The sequence below is a fragment of the Ovis aries genome, chromosome 5 (genome assembly GCF_016772045.2).
Source record: "Ovis aries strain OAR_USU_Benz2616 breed Rambouillet chromosome 5, ARS-UI_Ramb_v3.0, whole genome shotgun sequence".
Lineage (NCBI taxonomy): Eukaryota > Metazoa > Chordata > Mammalia > Artiodactyla > Bovidae > Ovis > Ovis aries.
This window is the reverse complement of record NC_056058.1, coordinates 94,072,514-94,099,204: the sequence shown is the minus strand read 5'-3', so window position 1 is coordinate 94,099,204 and position 26,691 is coordinate 94,072,514. Positions and strand designations below refer to the sequence as shown.

General features: G+C 41.0%; 1 protein-coding gene and 1 long non-coding RNA gene across 6 annotated transcripts in view; one reads left to right on the top strand and one right to left on the bottom strand.

The window, feature by feature from the left end:
- Positions 1 to 297: 297 nt before the first annotated feature.
- LOC132659842 (uncharacterized) lies at positions 298 to 4,802 on the top strand. The gene is made up of 3 exons (XR_009600744.1): positions 298 to 1,740; positions 1,858 to 1,918; positions 3,151 to 4,802. It is a non-coding gene; the product is annotated as an uncharacterized LOC132659842 (long non-coding RNA).
- LNPEP (leucyl and cystinyl aminopeptidase) overlaps positions 3,892 to 26,691 on the bottom strand; it is a 105,409-nt gene continuing 82,609 nt past the window's right edge. For 3 of the 5 annotated variants that reach the window (XM_012178991.5, XM_042250786.2, XM_060416036.1), the window contains 7 exons: positions 25,865 to 26,048; positions 24,126 to 24,282; positions 17,955 to 18,139; positions 15,825 to 15,986; positions 13,793 to 13,933; positions 12,813 to 12,894; positions 3,892 to 12,220 (listed from right to left, as the gene is read on the bottom strand). In XM_012178991.5, coding sequence (XP_012034381.3) covers positions 12,089 to 12,220; positions 12,813 to 12,894; positions 13,793 to 13,933; positions 15,825 to 15,986; positions 17,955 to 18,139; positions 24,126 to 24,282; positions 25,865 to 26,048 — 1,043 coding nt within the window. In that variant the 3' untranslated portion in view covers positions 3,892 to 12,088. Of the gene's footprint in view, positions 12,221 to 12,812; positions 12,895 to 13,792; positions 13,934 to 15,824; positions 15,987 to 17,954; positions 18,140 to 18,667; positions 20,621 to 21,322; positions 23,101 to 24,125; positions 24,283 to 25,864; positions 26,049 to 26,691 lie in introns of those variants that run through there. The other 2 variants (XM_060416037.1, XM_042250787.2) reach the window with 2 other exon arrangements.

Sequence of the window (26,691 nt, the reverse complement as noted above, 5' to 3'; positions counted from 1 at the left end):
AAAGAAATAGAGGAAAAGAACAGAATGGGAAAGACTAGGGATCTCTTCAAGAAAATTAGAGACACCAAGGGAACATTTCATGCAAAGATGGGCTCCATAAAGGACAGAAATGGTATGGACCTAACAGAAGCAGAAGATATTAAGAAGAGGTGGCAAGAATACACAGAAGAACTGTACAAAAAAGATCATCACGACTAAGATAATCACGATGGTGTGATCACTCATCTAGAGCCAGACATCCTGGAATGTGAAGTCAAGTGGGCCTTAGAAAGCATTACTACGAACAAAGCTAGTGGAGGTGATGGAATTCCAGTGGAGCTATTTCAAATCCTGAAAGATGATGCTCTGAAAGTGCTGCACTCAATATGCCAGCAAATCCGGAAAACTCCGCAGTGGCCACAGGACTGGAAAAGGTCAGTTTTCATTCCAATGCCAAAGAATGCGCAAACTACCACACAATTGTACTCATCTCACATGCTAGTAAAGTAATGCTCAAAATTCTCCAAGCCAGGCTTCAGCAATACGTGAACCGTGAACTCCCTGATGTTCAAGCTGGTTTTAGAAAAGGCAGAGGAACCAGAGATCAAATTGCCAACATCCACTGGATCATGGAAAAAGCAAGAGAGTTCCAGAAAACATCTATTTCTGCTTTCTTGACTATGCCAAAGCCTTTGACTATGTGCATCACAATAAACTATGGAAAATTCTGAAAGAGATGGGAATACCAGACCACCTGACCTGCCTCTTAGAAATCTGTATGCAGGTCAGGAAGCAACAGTTAGAGCTGGACATGGGACAACAGACTGGTTCCAAATAGGAAAAGGAGTACGTCAAGGCTGTATATTGTCACCCTGCTTATTTAACTTATATGCGGAGTACATCATGAGAAACTGGACTGGAAGAAACACAAGCTGGAATCAAGATTGCTGGGAGAAATATCAAGAACCTCAGATATGCACATGACACCACCTTTATGGCAGAAAGTGAAGAGGAACTCAAAAGCCTCTTGACAAAAGTGAAAGAGGAGAGTGAAAAAGTTGGCTTAAAGCTCAACATTCAGAAAACGAAGATCATGGCATCTGGTCCCATCACTTCATGGGAAATAGATGGGGAAACAGTGGAAACAGTGTCAGACTTTATTTTTGGGGGCTCCAAAATCACTGCAGATGGTGACTGCAGCCATGAAATTAAAAGACGCTTACTCCTTGGAAGGAAAGTTATGACCAACCTAGATAGCATATTCAAAAGCAGAGACATTACTTGCTGACTAAGGTCCGTCTAGTCAAGGCTATGGTTTTTCAAGTGGTCATGTATGGATGTGAGAATTGGACTGTGAAGAAAGCTGAGCGCTGAAGAATTGATGCTTTTGAACTGTGGTGTTGGAAAAGACTCTTGAGAGTCCCTTGGACTGCAAGGAGATCCAACCAGTCCATTCTGAAGGAGATCAGCCATGGGATTTCTTTGGAAGGAATGATGCTAAAGCTGAAACTCCAGTATTTTGGCCATCTCATGCAAAGAGTTGACTCATTGAAAGAGTCTGATGCTGGGAGGGATTGGGGGCAGGAGGAGAAGGGGACGACAGAGGATGAGATGGCTGGATAGCATCACTGACTCGATGGACGTTGAGTCTGAGTGAACTCCGGGAATTGGTGATGGACAGGGAGGCCTGGCGTGCTGGGATTCATGGGGTCACAAAGAGTCAGACACGACTGAGTGACTGAACTTAACTGAACTAAAATGGTAAGAAATTAATGGAAAAACCTGACCTCACCCAGATCAACAGGAATTATGAGCAATATATGATTTATAGTTTTATGATTCTTTTTTTCTAAAACACTGCCTTTTAATCTTTTTCAGAAAGGCTTTCTTATGTTTTGACCTGCAACAAGTTGGTAACCGTTATCTTCATTTACAAAAGGTATGATTTATCTCTACTTGATTCCTTCTGAATTTTTCTTCTCCAGCTGCTTCCCTTGTAGACTTGATGACTTACTGTGACCAGATTACATCCAGTTTACCTCAATTATAGTTTTAATCTGTCCTCTTGTTTCTCCAGCTATTTATGCCTTGTCTTTACCTGCTCTACTATGATTTTATTAATGATACCTGCTGTATTTACTCATATCCTGTCTATAAGATGAGCTTCCCTGGTGGCTCAGATGGTAAAGAATCCACCTGCAATGCAGGAGACCTGGGTTCGATCCCTGGGTTGGGAAAATAGTTTTCTGTTGCATTTTGCAACGGTAACCCATCCTCTGACAAACCTAATGATGGCTGAACGTCTTGAGGAAGTTCATCAAATATAACTCTACCCAGAATAACTGTAATGGTGCAACTGTAGAAATGGAGAGAAGCAACACGGGAAATTTTTCCTGGGTCGTAATTCCTTGTGCTGTGGGAAAATTGGTCATGAAATGTTTCCCAAACCTTGATCTAATTTATGACCACAAGGAGGTGCTATGGACAAAAAAGTTGCCCATCATTTCAGTAATCAGTGAATTAGCCCCACCATCAAGCCCTCAGCCTCTGCACCTGCCCCCAACAGTGTACCATGAGGGTAATTTAGAAATGAGAAAAACAGGATCCTAGCCTGGATAAAATACATATCAAAGGAATTTCAATGAGCTCAGACTCTTTCCATATATAGAAAGGCACTAAAATCTCTTAACTTGGTATCTTTTGTGTGTGTGATTCACAGTAACTGTTTGATATTCAACCACATATTTTCAGCAAAAATGCAAAAACTCCAGTATATCCTGGCCCCTCCCTTACCTTTTTGGAACAGTTTGTCAGAACTGTGAGGCTGCTTTCCTGGACTGTTGTCCTCAAATAAAACATACTTCTCAACGTATAGATGATGCATTTATGTCAGTTAGCCTCTATAAATTCCACTGGAATAAAAACATTTTTTCTATAAGGTTAGCCAAAAAGTCTGTTCAAGTCTTTCAAATATGAATGAACTTTTTGGCCAACCCAATATATCTATAATGGGTTTTATTTCCATTTTTACTGTGCATGTCTGTGAACAAAGTATCAGAAATTGAACTAGTAGCTTCTGCGCAAAAATCTTTTAATTTCTAAGAGAATTCGCCCAATAATTATTAATGGTAATAACTTTTTTTAACTTTTGTCCTTTTTTTTTTTCTTTAGAAGGCAGCACCCTGCAATGTGTGGGATCTTAGTCCCCTAACCAGGGACTGAACCCGTGGCTCTGCATTGGACGTGCAGAGTCTGAACTACTGGACCACCAGGTAAGTTCTGGTGATATTTTAAAAGTGTATTGCTTCAATGTGTATGTTTGTATGCCCAGAAATAGTGTCTTAATTCTTTTACCCCAAACTCTGCCTCAAAATGCCTAACTTTAAGTGCTAACAATTTACATAGAAGAATACTGGTTCTAATTCCAACACCGGAGAGCCTAAGATATTCTCAGTTCTCTCCCAAGAATCTTTATGGGAATTAAAACAAGGAACTTCTTACTGTAGATCTGACCAAATGGCTACTCAAGTGACTGGCGTATTTATGAGAATCATTTCATTCTAAAATATTTCCACTACATGGAGGGCATCCACGGATAACTTTAACCCCACTCCACCCCAGTGAGTGCTTAGCAGTGTCTGGAGACATTTTTGGTTGTCTCACTGAGGGTAGAGGAGTTTCTATTTGCATTAGAGACCAGGGATGTTGGTAATCATCATACAATACCCAGGACAGTCCAACATGGCATTAATGAGCCTGTGAACCCTTGAGTTACACGCAGTAAAGATACCGGAGCACTGGTGAGATAGGAAATGCTGCAAAAGACAATGAATACTGTTCCCGTTCTGGTACAGCTGAGATGATAAACCACTTTATATGTACTTTTAAAAAATGAAAATGGTCTACAAAATATTTATATTTAAATACTTTTATTTTTATTTCACAAAAAAAGCAACAGTGTTTGCAGGTACACATGCCTTTCAGTCAGTGCTGGTCATATGCAAAACAAGGTATCGGAAGTATAAAGAAAAATAAGCCTTTTCCCTTTACAAGTGACAAAACACAATTTGCATATATAATATTATATATATACATACTATTTTCAAAATCTTTCACAAAAGACAAGATTATGATACAAATTTAGAATTCTACCCACAAGCTCAGATTCAAGAAATTGGAGATCTCTGTGTTTAAATACAAAAATGTGATACCTTTACAAGTTTTGAAGTAACTACTTTTCAAAGTGTTTGAGAGACTATTCTTCACAGCAACACGGAACACTTGGCTTTAATCAAGAAAGCTGTAAGATTCAGTTTTGTCTCAATGTGAGTTTGTTGATTAATGCAAATGTCCCAATTCTGCTGTAATCGTCACTTTGTACACATGAATATGTTACTGTACTGAAGCTTTCTACACTTCAAGTTCTGGAGCAATTCATTCAGCTAAGCCCTGACGTTTACTTCCTTTGAAGTATTTCAAATTAAGAACTGTTGAGAAGTACCACTAAATATGACCATGACTAACTCCAAAAAGACGCTCCCTTTTATGTATGGTCAAAGTTAAATGTGGCATGAATAAACTTTTATTTTCCGTACAGCAGCAGGTATAAGTAACAGCAAAGTATAAGCAAATTTTTCATCACTAGAACCTGAGAGTCTGATATGGTGAATAACATCTCTTTGCAAATTTTCTAGGAGTCCTACCGTTCAATGTTTCTATAACAGTATGGCAAATCTTCAGCATTATATTGGTTATAAATTGCAGAATAAAAAAAAAACAGTGCTCAGAAGGGAGGGAAGAGAGGGATGGATGGATTTTCCACATGCGTTTTCTTTGCGACAGATAAATATGGAGTCGTGACATTTACCATGTGGTGGATGAACAGTCAATGTGAAATATCACTGAAGAACGCTGAAAGTTCACACACAGGTCTGGATGTATGACATGCATGCAAAGACATAGAGCTAAAAAGGCAACATGGGCTCACATTTCCGAGGACACTTGAAGATAACAGCTAACAGTGCAAGCACTGAAGACAAAAAGGAGAAATGAACAGGAATGCTTCAGCTAGTGGAGAAGGGAGAGGAGACGGATGCAGCCAAGCAGAAGAGCTCTGGGGAGTAAAGGGCCAACTCGCCCTCCCATGTGCAAGGTGTTGGGAGTCAAAGAGCTTGCCACCCCAATTCTTCTTGAATTAGTTTTGGGGCCCATGTTGTCATTTACTAGAATGATGGCAATAACTCAAAACGATTCACTCCAAAACCCAAAATGATTTCTACTGAGTACAGAAGAATATGTAACTGATGGAACTGGAGCCAACTGAGTTAGAATCCAGGGCCTCAGAAAGGAGCTACTCTCAAGGGTCTTCAAATGAGTTTGAATGAGTGCTGCTGAGAGATGAACAGCAAAAAAATTTAACCACGCCTGAATTGCCAAAGAACAGGTCCCTCTCTTCCTACCATTTCATTCAGTGCGAGTCAACCTGAGACCTGCTAGATGTGATTAGCTCTCACAACTCAACCGTATCCAAGCGTCTTCTCCCATCTTACGGGCTACATGCCTGGTGCCATTAGTTATACCACCTCAGTGCTACACCTTTAGCTCAGATGGCAAGGATCTGGTGGGACATTTTTTATTAGATACACTCAGAGCCCCGCAAGGGACTATTCAAGGAAAATAATGGGGGAAGAAAAGAAGCAAATCATGTATGTGCATGTATACACTTACATCTTCAAAGGCATATATCTGAGAGAATAAAAACAGCCACAAAATAGTAACTCTTTTGCTCCAGCTGAAGGAGCAAATACGTGGGAAAGGAAGAAAGTAACCTGCGCATCCAGGGGAGCCAAGTTTCATCAGTTCCCTACATAGCCATGTAAAGGACTAAACACAAAATAAAGCAACAAATGAAAACATTCATGAAGAACATTCCCCTGCCAAAAATATAAATCTCTATAAAACAAGCGAACATGCAACTCTTCTACTTGCTGTTACCACACAGGCAACAAGGGGAAGGAGAGAAGGGGAGGATGTCAGACACTTCTCCTCAATTTGCATTTGGTAACTTGACATCCACCCAAAGGACCAGGTATAAAATCAGTAACATGGAAACAGTTATATACACTTTTAAAAAGGGCATACCCCATCCCTTCCCACTAACTACTACCCACCCAATAATTCCTCCCTCCAAAAAAAAAAAAAAAAAAGATTTCTAAATTGTTGAACTATTGCCCACGTAGGCAGTCAGGGAAGGGAGTAGAGGAGATTTATCATACATCTGGACCTCCATGTTTCATTATGTACCTACAGATCCCAGCAAAGGACTGTGTACTAAATGAAATAACACACAAAGGGTAGCAAGCATTTATACATTAAAAAGTATATATATATGTGTACACACACACACACAGACCTCTCCCATCCCTACCTCTCCAAAAGCAAAGGCCAAACATCTATTCCTCTGCCACTGCCCAGTGAGGGAAAGGGAGCAGGGAGATCTTTTATAGAATCAATCTCAACTTTCATAAAGTTCCAAAAGAGTCATGCAAAAGACTGGATTCAAGATGAAATGAACACCCAAAGAGGCAGAAACATTTGTATACACTTAAAAATTTATATATCTTGCCTAACAAGCTCATCCCCCATTAAAAACCTCAAAAACAAACAACAGAAAACCAAATCCTCAAGTACTCCTACACTACACTAACAGTATACACAGGCTACAGGAGAAGGATCGGGGGGGGGGATTTATTACACCCCGATCTGGACCTCTGCATTATATTTGATATTTAGGAGTCACAAAAGACACTAGGCTTGAAATGAAAGCGCAAATAAATGCAGCAAACGTTTATACACACACACACAAAAGCAAACCCAGAAAAACCTTCACCGCTCTGCGCCCCACAAAAAATTCTTCCAAAAACTATGCTACTAGTCATTGCCTAGACAAGGCAATAAGGGAAGGGGAGAGGAGGAGATTTTTTTTCATAGAATGAACCTTGATTTTCATCATGTACCTAAGAATCCATGCAAAGGTTTAGGTACAAAATGAAGTAACAGGAAAAAAAAAAAAAGGAACACAAACATTTATATACATTTTAAAAAGTACATATCCCTAAGCTCCCAGGCAAGGGAGTGATAGAGGTAAAAATAATCTAGACTGCTCTACAAACATTACCCACAGTGGCGACAAGGAAAGGGGAAGACAGAAGATTTTCCTACATCCATACCTCCACATCTTGTTAGGGACCTACACATCCAAGCAAGGGATAAGTACAAAATGGAATAACATGGTATCGAAACCACCACTGTATATATACAGATTTCAAAAGAATATATCCCGCCTCAGTCCCTTCCCAGCCCCGTCCCCTGCAAAATTCAAAAAGCCCAAACTACTTTAAAACTATTGACTACATGGATAAAAAGGAAAAGGAGGGAAGACTGCTCTATATCCAGAACTCTGTGGTTCATTAGCAACCTACCAGCGCAAGCGAAGGAGAGTGAGTGAGTGAAAGTCACTCAGTTGTGTCCAACTCTTTGCGACCCCATGGACTGTAGCCTGACAGGCTTCTCTGTCCATGGAATTCTCTAGGCCAGATTACTGGAGTGGGGAGCCATTCCACAGTTCAGGGGATCTTAACTCAGGAATCAAACCCAGGTCCCCTGCATTGCAGGCAGATTCTTTACCAGCTGAGCCATCAGGGAAACCCCCAAGTGAAGGGCTGTGTACCAAATGAAATACTATAATAAGGAAGTAAAAAACATGAGTATATATTTTAAAAGCATTTACCCTAATACCCACAAAAGAGCCCCTGAAGCTAATCAACTACTCTACTAGCCATTGCCCTCTCAGGCAACACGGGAAGGGGTCAAGAGGAGATTGTCATACATGTGGACCTCCACGTCTCATTAGGTACTTTCACGTCCTATGAAAAGGACGTAGTACGAAATGATTAGTTATAATACAAAGTTATAGATTTATTTATATACATTAAGTACATACCCCACTGTCTCCCACCTCACAAAACAAAAACTACTCTAGCTACTGCCCAAAAAGGCAGTAAGGAAAAGGAAGAGGAGATCTCTCATACTCTGAATCTCCGTTTTCGTTAAGTACATATGCATTCATGCAAAGCAACACACCTAAAATGAAATATTAAAAAGGAGCATAACACTTATATACACTTGAAAAAAAGAAAATACAACCCTCCCCCATCTCTGCCCCCAAGAACAGACTAGATCAAAACAACAGAAACTGCAACTACTCACTTACGTCCATCCAGGCAATAAGGAGAGGGGCAGATAAGACATTCCTCCAACTTTGGGACCTTCACAGTTCATTAGATCTCTACTTATCCGTGAGGAGGATGAAGGAAATACAAAATCAAACACCCACAAACTAGTGATTTAGATACATTTTAAAAAATACACATTCTGCTCTTCTACCACTGTGGCCATCTCCTTCCAAAGAAGGAAATCAAGTAACTACTCTGCAGCTGCTGCCCAGGCAGGAAAACTTGAAAGGCTAGAAGAGATTTTCACAGGACAATGTCTCTTTCACTTTTCATCAGGATAAACTATACTAAGATGAAAGAATATAAAAACATCAAAACAAATGCATACATTTAAAAAGCACATTCCCCTAAAGAACCCTCAAAGAAATCAATCAACTAGTCTATGAGCTATTGCCCAGGTAGGCAACAAGGGAAGGGGAGAAGAGGAGGGTTATCATACTTTCGGACTTCCACTTTTCATTTGGTACTTAGTTGCCAATGAAGAGAATGCAGCACAAAATAAAAAAAAGCAAAACCCAGCAAAAGGGAACACATAGGCTTTATAAAATACAAATGGGAATGTAAGGGATGAAGAAAAGAGTCAATTCCAATTTTTTTTTAAAAAAGGCAGAGGAGAACTACATTCTACCTATGAAATTCAGGTCTTGTTTTGCAAACTCAGCCCAGAAATTGCTGTCTGCACATCTCCTGAGATGCATACACCTTCCCTGCACCCCTATGACATACACGAGGATTATGTAAATATTCAGCAACCTGACTACAGATTATCTTTCCACGTGCATTAGATTGAGTAGATGCTCAAAAGCCAACTCAGGAACAGGCAATCTATAATCCAACAAACGCAGCACTTAACTTTCATTTCTTCCTTTCCAGTGTTCAGAAAGGATTCTGTTCTGCACCCAGGAAGACTGATGTGGCTCAGTATCCTCTATATACCCAGAACTCTTCTGACAGCTCTGTTTCCACGGTGGCTAAAGTACACGTGAACACACGAATGGTGAAGAACAGTAGTGTTAAGTGGAGCCTGCGACAGTAAGAAAGTTCGTGAACACCAAAACAGTGGCAAACAACATAAATTCACTTAAAGAGATTCATAGCCAACAAGATGGAGCAAGGCACAAGCTTATGGTAGCTGCTGACACTACTTCAGTTTAATATATCTAATCAGTTGGTCTTAACAAGCAATTAGATACCAACAAACTGAACTCCTTGGATTTCTAGGTTTGTAGCCTTTCAGATTTCCAAAGCCTAAGCTTTTCTTCTACAGTTTCAGATTTCCAACTTGGCCTTTCCTAATAATACGGTATGATGTGTCTTTTTATTAATTCAAGTTGACTCTCTCTCTGCAATGAATGTAATGCTTGTCAGGCAGTGCTGAATTGTGTTGTGGATCTGTGTGCTCATATAACAAAGAACTGCTGTGCTTCTGAGTTCTCAGAAATACAGTGGCGAAATAAAATTCTGGGGGGGAAACTTCAAATGCTCCAACAATACTTATTATACTACATGGTCTAGCCATTATTTAACCATATATTCCTGACTTAGAGTTGGTTTTTGGAAGCCCTGTATAGATGGGATAGCATAACATTAAAAAAGTATGGAATTTCACAGGAAAATCTGAGGTGAGGCCTATAAATGAAAAATACAATTGGTATGGATCTGGTATTATGGGAATGAATGGCTTTTGAGTACAAAGATAGAAATGGATTTTGAGTTACCTCCTTTTTAGCCCATGTTTTGATAAAGTTTTAATTATAACCCCGTTCCAGACACACACACTCACAGGAAAGAATGATGTAATTCAAGACAAGATTTGCCATATGCGGAGCTAACAAATATTATAGAAACAATGTGAAGATGGGCAGGTAAAACGGAAGAATCTTAAATGATTTTGAGAAGTAGCAAAGTTTAAACTCTGTATCAAAGTGGACTTTAGTAATATGGTTTAAAAAAAAAAAACCCAGCAGCAAAAAATCCTCCAAAATTTTAGTATTTTCCCCCACTCTAAAAATATAAAAACACACTTTCAAATATCGACTAAATTATCATTCATTTACTGAAGCACAAGAGTAATAAAGACCTACAATCACCCTAATTTCAAAAAAACATCTTCAGATGATTCTGTGATTCTCAGATAATACTATTTTCTACTCTAAAATAGAGAGATAAGTGCTGTTTAGAAAACACTAAATTGGGAGAAAACACACTAGGGCTAAGAAGGTTATCTTTAGTTTCTATTGCCAGTCTTTTCAATTTTGCTATATAAAAATATTTTCATAAAATAAAATTTGATACATAATTCCATATATTCTCACTTGATACCCGCTGAATAAAAAAAGGTGACCTTTCCCATTGTCTGATTCAGTGGAGTGTTTGAAGTGCTGAAACATGGGTAAATACCCTTTTTATGTAAGTAGGTATTTTCAAGCAAAATAAAAAGTACAATAAATACTAGGAAGAAAGCTTTTCTCCTAAGAATCAAAGAAACACAACAATCTAGGTATAAGTCTGCATAGCTCAAAAAATTCAAGTACAGTATTTCCCCTTTAGAAGGAGTAAAATTGCCATATAGTTTTGGATACTTTCTTTCCTTCCTTGGCCATTCCCTATCATCTGTTAGTTTGGCCATTACAAAAGAAAACTTTGATTTTTCAACTAAAGAAAAGTACTGTTTCCGACTTTAGAAAAAATTCAAAGCCCACCATATTAAAATAAACCTAAATCAAGTTATTCCTATCCACATTCTCTTTATTCCTTTAAGGTATTATGGTGAACTTCAAATAAAAATGTTCAATTTCTCAAAGGCCCTATTTTAAAATATACTTCTAATATGCAACTCTATAATATAAAATGAAAAACCACCCAATGGGTATGATTAAGAGAAAGTGTCTGTGATCTATCATGCCAAAAAGCAACTTAAACAAACTGTAAACTGTAATTCTTAGTAAGAAAGTCATGATAAGAGACACCAGTATTAAAAAAATGCCATAAATGCAGAAATACTTATTTGTAACACAAGGGATATCTATGGCAGGGAGTGATAAAGGTGTACAGAGATTTGGAGAATACTGGAATTCATAAGCAAAATAATTAACGCTAACTCGGTTGGAAATATTTTCCTGAAAGATGAAAAAGAAGGTGTTAAATATTTGGAAAATCTACTCTTTTGGCCTTGTTATTTAGCTTTACAACAAAAATTTAAAAATTCGGTAGCACCTCACTATTCTTCGGAAAAAAATATAATAGTTATAAACTTTTTCCAGAAAAGAAAGGATTATTCAAAACCCCCAATCAAAGTAGATCTGCACACCTGAGGTCAGTTCTCTACAGCTGCATGATTCGATGACTTCATTACTATCCTTTTTGATGCTAACTTGGAACCACATTCAAATAACATCTATTAACAAGAAGCAACAAATGGCTAACCAACCAGCAGCCTGCAAAGACGGTGGCTCCCATGGTAGCTTTTTCCTTATTTCATGGTGTCAACATTTAGCCAGAAACTGAGGACAGAATTGCAAAACAGATTTTTTTTTTTTTCCCATTTGAATATCTTCAAAGTAGAAAAATTACCCATTGTTTTTGTAGATGGTTGGCATACAGGTGAATATAATTTGGTAATAAATAACTACACACTGCCCAAAGACATTTCAGAAAAGACAGATGAAAAAATACAGACTGGCCCTGAGCAAACTAGAACTCCTAAGAGTGCAAACAACTCAGCAGCGATCCTGGTTTCACCTTGGCTTTTGCAAAAGCAGCAGAGGCCCAGTTAACAAGCTCTCTGAACGGGTGATGAGGTACAGGTGTGCGTGCTACAGCCAATATGTCAGGGTTTTAAGATTCTTCTCCACCCACTGCATGTTCAGCTGAATGACTTCCAAAGCCTCCTGGACACAGCGAAGTTGAAAGGTGGCCTCTGACTGATTTTCAAAGAATGCCTGGACCTGTAAGTTGCACACAGAAGTATTTCAAAAGAAGAAAAGAAAGGCATACCGCAGCTTTGAATATCCTTTTCAAATCAGCTTTGACTTAGTGATGGCCGTGCTGATGTGAAGCTGTTTTAAAAAGGAATTCCCCTTACTCCCACAAGGATGAAGTGTTCAAATTTCAAGTGGCAGGGCGGGTGGGTGGTGGGTGGGGGAGGGGGGGCGGAGAGCGGAAAGGCCAAGTAACAGTAAATAAGTACAGTCTAAAGTTAGGCCTGGGGCCTAATTTTCCCCTCTGAATGGAACTCTTCAAGAACAGTCTAATCGCCAATTAAAAATAAACTTGGCATATGTTGATCTTAATTCAACAAATCATCTGTATCAGATGGGAGACAATACAACACTGTTGAGAATGAAGCAGAACTTTTCCTCCTTGCTGTATATACACCCTTTAGGAATAATCCCAGTGCAGGATCATTAGTGTTGATGAAGGCAGACAGAGAAGGGACAGGGCTTTGCAGGAGAAGCCACCATCTGACTAAAACTGAGCACTCTGAGGTTTGGCAAAGGGATGGCCTAATCTCCCCGAAAAGCATCTGATGCAACCAACCTCAGATAAATGTGCCTTTGTTGAAAACAGGTGAGTCGATCCAGCAACGATACTTTGTATGGTATAGGACCCCAGATGGAACCTGAAGAAACACAAAGGTAAGGGCAAAAGGCAAAAAAGAATGAGTCAGCTGCTGGTAAGCCTAGTTCCTGAGTGCAAAGGACATGCTTATTGTAAACTCCACATGCCTGAGGCAGAGTAGAGTCCTGATCCTGGGAACAGTGTGTGTGTGTGTGGGGGGGAGGATGGGGTGGGGTTGGGGCATCAGGAGTCACCCCACACACACCTCTCCCAGCAGGCAGGAGACCCAGAGAAATTAACAGCCCATGTTTGCCTCAAAAACAGCATCATACACCCAGAAGGTGTCATTACTGATTTAAAAGGAAAAAATGAGCGACTTGTGCTGTTGAGCTGGGTCTGAGTTTGTAAACGATCCCTTGGTAGTGAGGAGGTGTTTTCAACACATGAAACGAAACAGCTATTGTGAAATAGTCCGCGGCCAAGCCAAGTGAGTTGGCTTCCCTGGTGGCCCAGATGGTAAAGCGTCTGCCCGCAGTGCGGGAGACCCGGGTTCGATCCTCGGGTTGGGAAGATCCCCTGGAGAAGGAAATGGCAACCCACTCCAGTCCTCTTGCCTGGAAATTTCCATGGACTGAGGAACCTGGTAGGCTACAGCCCATGGGGTCGCAAAGAGTCCCTCACAACTGAGCGACTTCACTCACTCAAGCTAAGTGAGCTGGTGCCAAGCAAGGTTGGGCTTGATTAGTGCTATTACTTAAACAAAACACCACTGTTAAATTGACTCGCATTAAGGAATGTTGTTTACAAATGTGAATATTTCTGTGTTCGTTAAACTATCACTGAAGCATTTTTCCTCTCATAGCAAAGCGTGACTCTTCTGAACCAATACAGCCCTGGGAACTGCTTTCAGATGCAAGGCTTGCGGATACTGAAAATTTGTAATTGTCTGAGAAACTTACTTCTGCACAAGCTTACTCCAGTTCTCTTTGACAAAATCCCATGCCAGTAAGTGTCCGGGAAAATGCCGGGCCACCGTTCTAATGATAAACGACAGCTTCTGTGTTCGGATGAGATCTCCATCGAGGCTCTTTTTCATTAACCTGGAGGGCAGAGCAGATTGAGCTTCCAAAATAATTATTCATGATGAAGTGATGACTGAATTTAAATTAATACCAGTCTCCTAATTAAAGCTCTGTGGCAATTCAAGAGATACAAGTTTTGGTTCCGTCTAAGCTTCGTTAACAGTGAAAACTAGTCATGTTTCTAAATGAAGGAAAACCAATGAGATAAACACATAAATACACTGTTACATAGTAATAAATTGTTCTTGACGTAATAAGGACATTTCGGGGAAAAAAAGGACATTTAGGATATAATTTCCAGTAGAATTTATTATAATTCTGAAAACTGGTACTGTTTTTTTTCTGTTAAAAACTGAGTAGGGAGGTATCTTATTACTCTTAAAACTGGGCTGTCATATAAAAATGAAGGTACTTTTCAGAATGCACTCAATAAATTGATACTAACAATTGAATAACAATGTTTGAAATAGGTCATTACTATCTATCCTCATTTTATAGTTTAAGAAGCTGAGGTTATATAATTACCCCAGGGACACAGCTATTGCTAATAAATATGTTAGGCATTTGAACATAAGCATTTACTATGTGATAATATCGCCTTATATGAGAACACACATACCCCTAAAAGAATGCAGCAATATTTTTAACTGGAAAAAACCCCAACTGCTCATCAAGACATGATGGGTTGAATAAACTATGATAGGAGCCATATTATGGAATAATACACATCTATAAAAAAAATGGAGTAGGCTTTGGGGCAAATCTCAAGGACTGATCATTCACTAAAACGAATGTCACAAAACACTGGGCACAGAATAAAGCAGCAAGTACACAGACCAGGACTGACAGTGTTAACAGAGGAGGGGATAAGAACAGAGGTGAAGGATCAAACAAGAGGTCGTTTTATGTGTTACCCCATTTCTTAGGTACTGTTTAAAGACTTTAGGGTGGAAATTTATCAGCATATTCCTGGTCTAAAACAAAATTATTACTGATTTAAAAACAAACCTTTCTCTGTTTGCTTGGGTCAGAGCCTGGCTACTACTTTCAAGAAAGTGACCATTTACAGTGCATCCTTTGGAAAGTGGGTCTGGGCAGCTTCTGAAGCCATTTCGGGGACACTGTGATTTATCTGAGCAAAACTGTACAAGCGAAGCAACAAGGCTCCAGCGCCTCCGTCCACCCTTTTCTGGGCACTGACTTTGAAGACGCTTCCAGTGTCTCTTAGCGACTCAGGACACCTTTCCCCGGTTCTTCCTGAGGGGACACCTACTCACTGCCCTTCTTTCCTCACATGAGCCTTCCAGTCCCAGGTCGTCATCAGCTGAGTAATTAAAGAGTCTGGCAGATTCACATAAAGGTGTAACCTGTAAGCTTTTAAGTAGTACCTTTTCCTGAAGTGCCTGCATTTTCAAAGAGACGGCTGGGACAGAACCGTGCCTTTGCCCAAAAAGAATGAAGCTAGGTGTGGAATTAAAGACAATGAGCCAAGGGAAGGAAGACATTTTTAATTCCACACCTAGCAGGGCTGTGACTCTTGGCATCTCCAGTTCCTTCTGGGCATAGCACTGTCGCCTGTGGGGACAGGTCTGGTCCCTGAGATGAACCCCGGCATGTGGGGTCTCCTCACCACCCTGCCCGGGTCAGGCCTGGCCTGTGAGCAAAGGGAGGAAAAGGGGGATCCCCCCCCCGAGGGTCTCCTCACCACCCTGCCCGGGTCAGGCCTGGCCTGTGAGCAAAGGGAGGAAAAGGGGGATCCCCCCACCCCCGAGGGTCTCCTCACCACCCTGCCCAGGTCAGGCCTGGCCTGTGAGCAAAGGGAGGAAAAGGGGGATCCCCCCCTCCCAAGGGGCTCTGTGCTCTCATGCTTTTGGTTTCCATAGATCATATTCCTCTGGTGGCTTCATACCAGTAAAGCTTCCGTACATCCTCCGAGCTGGCAAGAGCTTTGAGTATTTTATTCTTCTCTGCTTCAGAGCCTAGAGAGACGTATTTGCTTAAGAGGAATGACCAGCCTCCCTCAGTTTTTGCTCCAGCCTTGAACACGGTCGCCATGACATCCGTAGGCAGGCTGTAAGACAGGTGGTCCGATATGAGAACAACCAGAAAAAACCCTGAACACAAAGGCAAGGACTGACTAGGGGCAGGGCTTTGGGGGACTGAGCAGGTAATACTAAAGCGTCTTCACTGTATAATTAACTGTTAGGAAAATGATTAATTCCGTGGCTGCTCCTTTCCTAGTGATGCGACTAAAAAGCATATGAATTCAACCCTGTAATTATTTACTGCTTACCCACAAAGAACCAGGCAGGTAACTGGCTGGACGCTGTGAGCAGGGAAAAAGAATGAGACACAGTCATGACCTGCTGGGAGGCTCGCGGGCTATCATCAGTACAGAACGGTAAATACCGACATCGTAACACAGCGTGGTAAGTCCCATGGTAGAAATCTATCAGCAAGTGCAGCAAGAGGGGCAAGAACAGGGGTAGGAGCACAGTTTTCTGTCTTAAGATCTCAGAGGGCTTCAACAGGTTACCCCAATACCCTACACCCCAAGTCTCCACCTGGTGTTTGAATCTCTTCTCATATAACCAGTAAGAAACCTGGCGAAAACCAATCATCATAACACACATTTCTATAACTGCTAATGCCACCTGCTATGTTTTATTCCTAAATTAAGAGAGACCTGTTTGATGCCTCAAGCTATTAGGAGGATGGCTATCAAAAGCCCAGAGAATAAGTGTTGTCAAGGATGTGGAGAACCTGGAACTCTTGTACACTGCTGGTAGGAATGGAAACCAGTGAAGCCCCTCTGGAAAACATTATGAGGATTCTTGTAAAATTAGATACAGAACTACCACATGACCCAGCAATACCACTTCTGGATATGAAAGAAATGAAGCAGGTCTCAAAGAGGTATTTGTACACCTATGTTCATAGCAGCATTATTCAGAGGAGCCAGAGGGTGGAAGCAACCTAAATGTCTATCAGTGGATGAAGAGATAAAACAAAATGTGGTATATACATCCAGTGGGTTACTCAGCCTTAAAAAGAAAGGATATTCTGACATATGCTACAACATGGATGAATCTTGAGGACATTATTAGGTTGTCTATGACCAACCTGGACAACATATTAAAAAGCAGAGACATTACTTTGCCTACAAAGGTCTGTCTAGTCAAAGCTATGGTTTTTCCAGTAGTCATGTATGAATGTGAGAGTTGGACTATAAAGAAAGCTGAATGCTGAAGAATTGATGCTTTTGAACTGTGTTGTTGGAGAAGACTCTTGAGAGACCCTTGGACTGTAAGGAGATCCAACCAGTCCATCCTAAAGGAAATCAGTCCTGAATATTCATTGGAATATTCCAATATTCATTGGAAGGACTGATGCTGAAGCTGAAACTCCAATAGTTTGGCTACCTGATGCGAAGAACTGACTCCTTGGAAAAGACCCTGATGCAGGGAAAGATTGAAGGCAGGAGGAGAAGGAGATGACAGAGGATGAGATGGTTGGATGGTATCACCAACTCGATGGACATGAGTTTGAGCAAGCTCTGGGAGTTGGTGATGGACAGGGAGGCCTGGCATGCTGTAGTCCATGGGGTCGCAAAGAGTCGGACATGACTGAGTGACTGAAGTGAAAGCCAGGCGCAAAAAGACTTTCTGTATGATTTCACTTATATGAGGTACTTAGAGCAGTAAAACTCCTACAGAATTCCTTGGCTGCCAAGGGCTGGGTGAGGAGAAAACGGGGAGCAGTTGTCTTGTTCAGTTTTGCAAGGTGGAAAAGTTCTGACAATTCATTGTGTAATCATGTGAATATACTTATACTACTGAACTGCACACTTAAAAATTAAGATACTAAAGTCTACATGGATTTCATCACAATTAAAACAACAGTCTGGTTTGAGAATCAGGTACATAGAGTTCGCCTACATTAACGCTCGGCTTTATAAACTCCATGATTCAGGACATAAAGATCCTGGTTTCACTGCCTGCTGTGGGGCCCACAAGAGCAAGAGAGAAGCACACGTCACCTCTGAGTGCCATTGGACGCCATCCAGTCATTGAAGAGCTTCAAGGCAGCAGCGCTGCAGTTCTCCAAGCTGTGGGTGCAAGCAAAGTCCAGCAAGACCGTCCGGAGCTCTCGAGTAGATGGGGTGCCCTCGTCAGTCCAAGTCTGCTGTTGGATTTGGCTTTGAAGCAATTTAAATACCTTGTTCTAGAGAGACAGAATGGATTATAGCAGAGTAGTAACAATGAGGGCAATCAGGAAAATCAGGACAAGATCTTTTTTTCCTACACTTACCCAAAAAAGAAAAAAAAAGTGGGGGACATAGATATTACTCATTTAAATAACAATTGGCATATGAAGCTCACATGTGGTTGGGATGAAACCATTCAATATCACTGAGGCTATAAATAAGGTTGCTATAGCCAAGAGGAACTTAATGACATAGGACAGAAAGAATTAATGACTTTGTGCAGTAGGGAACCTTTCTTCTGTGTATACTCAGCTAGAAGTTGTTTTCCTGCCAAGAAGTATCATCTATAACCACTGCTGGAAGAAAGCTGAAACTTCCTGACCTGGTGACTTTAGCATCCATAAATCCATTAAGAAATGAGAGAAAAATATACTTCTTTCTGAATGTGTAGGTGCTTAAATGTTTCTGAATCCATTTTTAAAGGAATATTTAAAGTATCATCTAGCTTGATGCTCTAACAAGTTAATCTAATCAAATTAAGAAAATGATGCCTACAGGGAAGAAAGGTTGTTTATTTTTCCTCCTTCCCCAACTTTTTATTTAAAATTTTTCAAGCCTGCAGAAAAGCCACAAGAATAGCAAAACGAATAGCCATATGTTAGATTCACTGTTTTGTTAATACTCTTACATTTGTGTATAACACAAATATACGCACATTGGTTTTTCTGGTTTTAGTTCAACCATATGAAAGCAAGTTACACATATCATGAGATTCTATTTATAAATAATTTAGCATGCAAGTCTCAGAAATAAGACTCCTATATAACCAATACAACCTATATAACTCCTATATAACCACAATACCTTATTATACTTAAGAAAATTACCAGTTATTCACTAAAATCATCTACAATGAAAGTCCATTGTTATAATTACCTCTGAATGAGATCTCATTCTTAAATAAGTATTTATGGTGTTAAGGCTTCCCTGGTGGCTCAGTGGTAAAGAATCCGCCTGCCAATGCAGAGACATGGATTCTACCCCTGGGTCAGGAAGATCTCCTGGAGAAGGAAATGGCAACCCTCTCCAGTATTCTTGGCTGGGAAATCCCATGGACAGAGGAGCCTGGCGGGCTACAGTCCATGGAATTGAAAAAAAGTTAGACACAACTTAGCTACTAAAACAACAACAACAATGGTTTTAAGAAATCAACAGATCTCTCATTTCTTTTCATCTCTTCCCATGACAAAAGCAAGCAAGCTGTTCATAATATATGGAACTATTTCCATACTCCAAGCTGTGCTGGAGGGAAGGAAAAGAGGGCACAGGGAACCTTAAAGTCATCATGTAAAATATGCATTTGTGAATGTCACTGAAAGGAACCAAAATTCTAACATAAAAATGCTTATAGGTATTTTGTAGATAACTTTCCTGGCAACAAACGAGGAGGATCAAAATGAAACCAGTTTACAGACATCCCCTCCTGCAGTGTTCCTGGCATAAGAGGGTTTTCTGTCCCTGGTCCTGGAACTCTACCATGACCAGTCTTATTTCAAGCACCACAGACAACCGTGTACAAAGCCTCTTAACCGCCCTCCAAACTAGTTCAAATTCTTCACAGAGCGTAATGTTCTAGAGTGCCTCTGTTGGCACTTAAAATAAGTCCTGATCGGAGAGTTTTAAACTGCTGAGGCCGTTTTTCTCAGCAGACCTTTCTCTGAGGTCTGAGTAAGTCTCTTGAGCTGACTATGCGAATGGCTTTGAAAAAAGCCTCTGTATAAGAAGAAGGATGCGAAGTCTGTGATAAGAGGTCAACTCCCTTCTGCTCGCTTGCTTCAAAGGCAATGAAACAGCGAACAGACGCCTTGCGGAATGTGCGCAGGCTTGCAGTCACGGGAGGGTGTGAAGTGGTAGGAGAGGCTACTTGCCACGCTGACTGATGGCGCAAGGAAGCTAACAGTGCGGCGCCCCTGCGGGGTGCCCGTGACCACCGCACACGCCGTCTTCCGCAGGCCTGGCCTTCTCGGTGGTATCACGCTGCTGCTGCTAAGTCGCGTCAGTCATGTCCGACTCTGTGCGACCTCATAGACGGCAGCCCATCAGGCTCCGCCGTCCCTGGGATTTTCCAGGTGAGAACACTGGAGTGGGTGCCATTGCCTTCTCCAATGCATGAAAATGAAGAGTGAAAGTTAAGTCGCTCAGTCGTGTCCGACTCCTCACGACCCCATGGACTGCAGCCCACCAGGCTCCTCCGTCCATGGGATTTTCCAGGCGAGAGTATTGGAGTGGGTGCCATTGCCTTCTCCAATGCATGAAAGTGAAGAGTGAAAGTGAAGTCGCTCAGTCGTGTCCGACTCCTCCCGACCCCATGGACTGCAGCCCACCAGGCTCCGCCGTCCCTGGGATTTTCCAGGCAAGAGCACTGGAGTGGGTGCCATTGCCTTCTCCTAGCCATCATGATGGCATTATGACAAATGAGAGTGACAAGCTACTCATAACTGTCAAACAGAAACAAAGGAAGAATGAGAGACAAGAAAGGAACCTCCCATGCTTGCAAAACTATTAACAACAACAACAACAACAAAAACTCAGTGGAGAAAAATGGCAACCACCCTTGAGAGTTTATACTAAAACAAAGAAAGCAGTGGGGAAAATGGCACTTCAAAATACTGGAAGCGAGGGAAACCTCAAGTGATGCTGCAGCCAATTCCTGGGTGTTTACTCCTTTGCAGTTATGGGGTGTAACTTTCTTTCCTTATTTATTTTACAATACTGTATTGGTTTTGCCATACATCAACATGAATCCGCCACGGGTGTACATAAGTTCCCACTCCTGAATGCCCCTCCCACTTCCCTCCCCATACCATCCCTCTGGGTTATCCCAGTGCACCAGCCCCAAGCATCCTGTATCCTGCATCGAACCCAGACTGGCGATTCGTTTCTTATATGATATTATACATGTTTCAATGCCATTCTCCCAAATCATCCCGCCCTCTCCCTCTATAACTTTCTTACTTACAGCCCGTACCCGAGTCAAGGGGAAGTCCCCAAATTGTTGATTTTTAAATATATTTCAGGGGAATTCCCTGGTGATCCAATGGCTTGGACTCAACACTTTCACTGCCAGACCCCAGATTTGAGCCCAGATTGGGGAAGTAAGGTCCAGCAAGCTATGCAGTGCAGCCAAGAAAAAAAAAAAATTTTTAAATGATAACATAAAAGACTTTATTTAAAAAATAATAGTTCTGTTTTTAGAAAATTTCAATTATAAAATATTTTTGTAAGCAACTGAGGTTATATCTTTAATGTTAACAGACCACAGCAAGTGCTTCAAATTATCTTTCCCTTTTATAAGTAAAATTTAACCTGTTTTTCCATTAGTCTACATTGATTTTTTGAAATCTAAACCCAGTAAGTATCAGAATTCAATCCTCTGATTTCATAAAGTGAAGATGGTAGGGAGAGAGAATAAACTGATGAGTCTGATGCAATCTACGTACACACAAGAACAATGACACAAGATGACTTTAAAAATGAAACAGGGCAAGATGCTGGCACTTATTTATTACATTTTGATTTACTGCTTTAATTGTACACTCATGTTCCCAGGGAGTTCTTTCTTGGGTCAGCTAAGCTTCTTAAAAGTGAAGTGTCAACTTTTATTACAAAAGGTTTCTCCCACCAGTTCCTCACATGTAAAAGAGTGGCAGAGTTATCAGTGATGAAGCAGGAATATGGCTGAGATCAGATTTCAGGGTCAGATGTGAACACTTTGACACAATTCAAATATGCCTCCAGACTACCCATCACACATTAGAGCAGACATCACTAAATGTGACATATAGGTAATACGTGTTATATGGGTCTGTGTAGCCTGAATAACAAAATGACCAATAAATGCACACAACGCTCTCATGACACTAACTTAAAAAAGTAATTAGACATCAGTCTTAATCACAAATATGACTTGATGATTGGATCCAAGGTCTCAGAAGGTTCTGCCACTCCAATCTCATCTACAGTGGGTCACATTTCATATTTTGAGAATTCTGATCCTACTTGAATGCCCTAGGATCAGAACAAGAATTTTAAAGAGAGAGTTTCTTGTTCCTGAATTAAAGCCATCATGACTTTTAACTTCTAACTCATCATAACTTTTAACTGTCATGCCAGTCAAGTGCATGAAGACGTACAATGGGAAAGGTCTCAAAAACACACACTAAGCCTCCCGTTTCGATTCTCTAACCACCAGTCGACTGGGTACGTTCTGCCACGTCCTGAGTAAACCACATACCTGCCCAGCAAACTGGAAATCATCATTTGAGATGAAGATGCAGAGTTAGTTGAGTGTCACAGCAGGAAGATATTCAAAAGATCTAACTGCTGGAATTGAGTTCAGCATCTGTGCTTTCAGCACACAGCCAGCCTGAATTAACTATCAAATGCCTCCTGACACCAGGCCCTCAACACATTAATGGAGAGAGGTAGGCAGAAGAGTGACTTATGCCATCATGAAGTTTAGCAAGCCTTCAAACTGTTTTAATTTAAAATACTGGTGTAAAAAAGGGGAAAATATAGCAAGAGGCAGCTTTGATTCTTCCAATAAAAGGGTATCCTCTGATAGATGACAAGCTAGAACACATGAAAATACGGCCTTAAAACACAAAGAGGAGGGTCTGGCGTGAAAGTGATCTTGGTCTGAGTCTTCAGCTTCATCATTCACGAGGTAAGTGACTTTGGAGAAGTCATTCAGTCTCATCTGCATTAATGAGGGCAGAAATACCTATCTGCTGCTGTGTGCGGGTTAAACGAGGTCATCGGCATAAGCACTAAGCAGGGTGTGCAGGGTACAGTGAGTGCTGCAGTGTCCTTGTTCTTGTCTGTCTCACTCACTCATTCATCCCACATTTACTGAGTGTCACTACAGGCCAGGTCACATTCCAGGTGCTGGCTTTTATTAAGGTTGGTAGTTGAAAGCCTTATGAAATAGAAGAATGACAAAAATCTTGGTAATCAGAAGATACCTCAGAAATCATCTAACCGAAGCATCTCACTTCAGTTGGGGGTAGGGGGCGGGGGTGGCTCCTCGCAGGTCAGATCAGAAACTTGTAAGGAAGGGGCTTTGCAAGCTCTGTATGACCCCCTGCCCTGCGCTCCCTCCCTGTCACTGAGAATCACAGGGGATGCACAGTAGGACAGCAGAAAAGAGGATTTTTTTTTTTTCAGGTGCAATCTAGCTCCTTCCTTTTACCAGTGAGGATGCCAAAATTCTAAAAGACTTACTCTAATTCCTGGCCCATCACCTTTTTCCTGAAAGCTGCCTTTTGCCTGCTCTTTGGAAACTCTGACTGGTTGGCAAAGCAAATCTTATTGTCTGAATGTGATCCAGAGAATTAGATGAGACAAAGAACTCGTCACTCCTCAAGCTTTTAAATACACAGTCTAAATTTAATACCAGAAGTGTCAAAAATAACAACTGTTAAGACCAGGCAATTGGTTTTAGAAAAGGTAAAACAGTCTCCAAAACCAGTAGTGCTTTGCAAAGAAACTTATATTAACCACCATCACCATCCTTAATAAGACAGTTATCAGTGAGGACCTCCCAAACCAAATATTCCCAGTACAAACATAGCTGTCATTTATAATGACCACCAGGAAATTAATGGGGAGCCCTGCTTTGCAAAAGGGCCTATTCCAAGCATTTATTATAAGAAAATAAACCAAGAGTTGAATAGAGAAATTTTTCTTTTCATGTGATCTCATTTCGACAGCAGTGTCAGAAGTCTATATACTTTGATATTCAGAAAAGAATATGTCATGGTAACCCTTTACCAGATCCTCATGGTAAGAAATGACATGTTTATTCAAAGTTAAGATTTCAGCACCAGGAAAGTGATGAAAATGGAATATAACTGCTTTTTCAGTCTGTGACAGCTGAACGGAACATGAATAACATCAGTAAAGGCAAACAACAAAGAGGACTTGGCAAAAAGGCAGACTTACCACCAGTCTTGAGGCCAGATCCATGTGCCCGAGTTTGTCAAGGAGGTTATAGATGAGTTCTGTCTGGAACAGGGCTTCAGAGATAGGTGCAGTGTAGGTCTCATTTCTAAGATAATCAATCAGATCGAAAGCTCTCTGAAGAGACACCTTGCCTAGGCTAATGGGTAAAAGAACAAAAAAGTAAATATGCCAGAAAAGTAAATATGCCAAACAAGTATGCAAGCTGAGAGAGAAACTATGGCTAGGTGGGGGAGTGGGAATCCTGAAGACCTAAAATTTAAGCTTTGAGTGGTAGCTATTCTAGGGCTCCAGAGTCTTCAGTGAAGTGAAGTGAAAGTTGCTCAGTCATGTCTGACTCTTTGCAACCCTGTGGACTGTAGTCTGCCAGGCTCCTCTGTCCATGGAATCATCCAGGCAAGAATATTGGAGTGGGTTCCCTTCTCCAGGGGATCTTTCCAACCCAGGGATCAAACCCAGATCTCTCGCATTGCAAGCAGATTCTTTAACCATCTGAGCCACTAGAGAAGCCCGATATTCTGTAAACTTAGATTAAATATCTTTGATTAAGTTCACGTGTGCAACTTAAGGTTAAAGACGCCTTTCAGGAAAAAGATGAACAACAGCTCAGTTCTTTGTTCTATAAGTCACCTGTAAATTGCTACTGGTTCAGGAAAAGTATCATAACATTTTAGACGAGAAATGATGAAGCACGCCGATTTTACTTATCATCAGTTACCTATATTGATCAGGTGTCAGAAAGAGGATTTGAATCAGAAAGTAATTTGTTATTTGTATGGGAATTTTGTCGAACTTGTTAAAGCAAGGCCCACTGTGAATTTTTAGTGCACACCTTTAAAAAATTGACCACTTGACAGAAATCACAACATGGATGGCTGAGATGGCGTGAGGTCATCACGTAACAGGAAGGTCAAGAGCCGTCAGAATGCATTTGAGTGTTCCTTGGTGCTTGGGCTTCCTTGTTCCTCGGGCTTCCCTGGTGGCTCAGAGGGTAAAGCGTCCGCCCACAATGCGGGAGACCCGGGTTCGACCCCTGGGTCGGGAAAGTCCCCTGGAGAAGGGAAAGGCTACCCACTCCAGTATTCTGGCCTGGAGAATCCCATGGACAGAGCAGTCTGGTGGGCTACAGTCCATGGGGTCACAAAGAGTCAGACACGACCACCCACGTGACTTCACTTTCTTTCTTTTCTTTGTGTGTCTGGACCCACTGACGACCTAGGTCAGTGATCTTCCTCTTCAGAGGACACTGGCACATGAGGTCACTGCCATTCTGGGCTTTGGGCTTGTGTAGCTTGGGGGGCAGCTGGGGAGGTGAGTGGTATGCCAGCTCTCGAGACATGTCTCACACTAATATACGAACACGAAGCTTTTACGCTGAAAGCACCGGCTTCTTGAAAAGAATTCTCTCGTGAGTAAAGCAAACCCTGAACTTCTGTATCCATTTATTCAGCAAATTTATGTGTCGCGCTTGTCAGTATCTACAGTCTTGAAACATGATTTAAATCTTAGCATATAACTGTTCAGTATGCTTGTGCTGATGTTTCTAGATAGACAAGGGACATGTCTTCTATCTTCTCAGCTCTCCGAAATGAATCATACCTTCCAGGCAATACATGCTAGTTCTTTTCAATTGCTTTTCTTAAATGTCCTTTTCCTCAAGAACACTTACTTCAGAAAAAAAAAAAAGAAACAAAATTAGACCCAAGCCAAGCATACGCTACCCTGCAAGTTCAAAGATGTTGTTGATGAGGTTGGCTCGATCTTTGTCGCTCAGCACATAAGGATTTGTTTTCAGCTGTTTGATCAGCGCTTCCCAGTTGTCATCTGCGTAATGGACAATGTAATAGCCAGTCATGTTTGTATTGACCTTGATCCACTGCACTTCTTCTGTGAGATTGATGACACCTAATACAGACCAAAAAATGAGAGAGAGAGAGAGGTTAGGCAAAGAAAAGTATTAAATGAATACTATGTTTTGAAGTTAATAAGGTATTATTTTTATATTTTAAAATATTATGTTATTATTTTATATATTAATAATAATATAATAATATTATATATTATTTTTATATTTAAAAATACTTACATTATTTCTACTGATAAATTAAATGTCTGCCTCCAAGGGCAGTCATGTCCATGTCACCAAAGATCACCCCCATTCACTTAACAAGTCTTTATTTAATGGTAAACAAGGTACATGTGCCTGCTCTCCTGGGTCTTACAACCCAACGTGACCAGGTGAGTAGGGTGTCATACAAACGTTATCAATGGAAAAAGAAAACGTGGCATTCTGTAGGAGAACAGGGTAGAAATGCTTCACCCCCGGGGGAAGGTTAGGAGAGATTTCTTGGGAGAAATGACATCACCATTGAGACTTTAGGATATATAGGTATTGTGAGCCAGGTAAAGAGGGGCTCGTAAGTGTTCAAGGCCCAGAGAGAAAGTGTGCATGGCATCCATGCACTGAACTGGCTCCCAAGTTCACGCTGGGAGTGTGTGCAGGGCGTGGCGCAGGGCAGACAGTGAGGAACAATCTGTTAGCAAATAA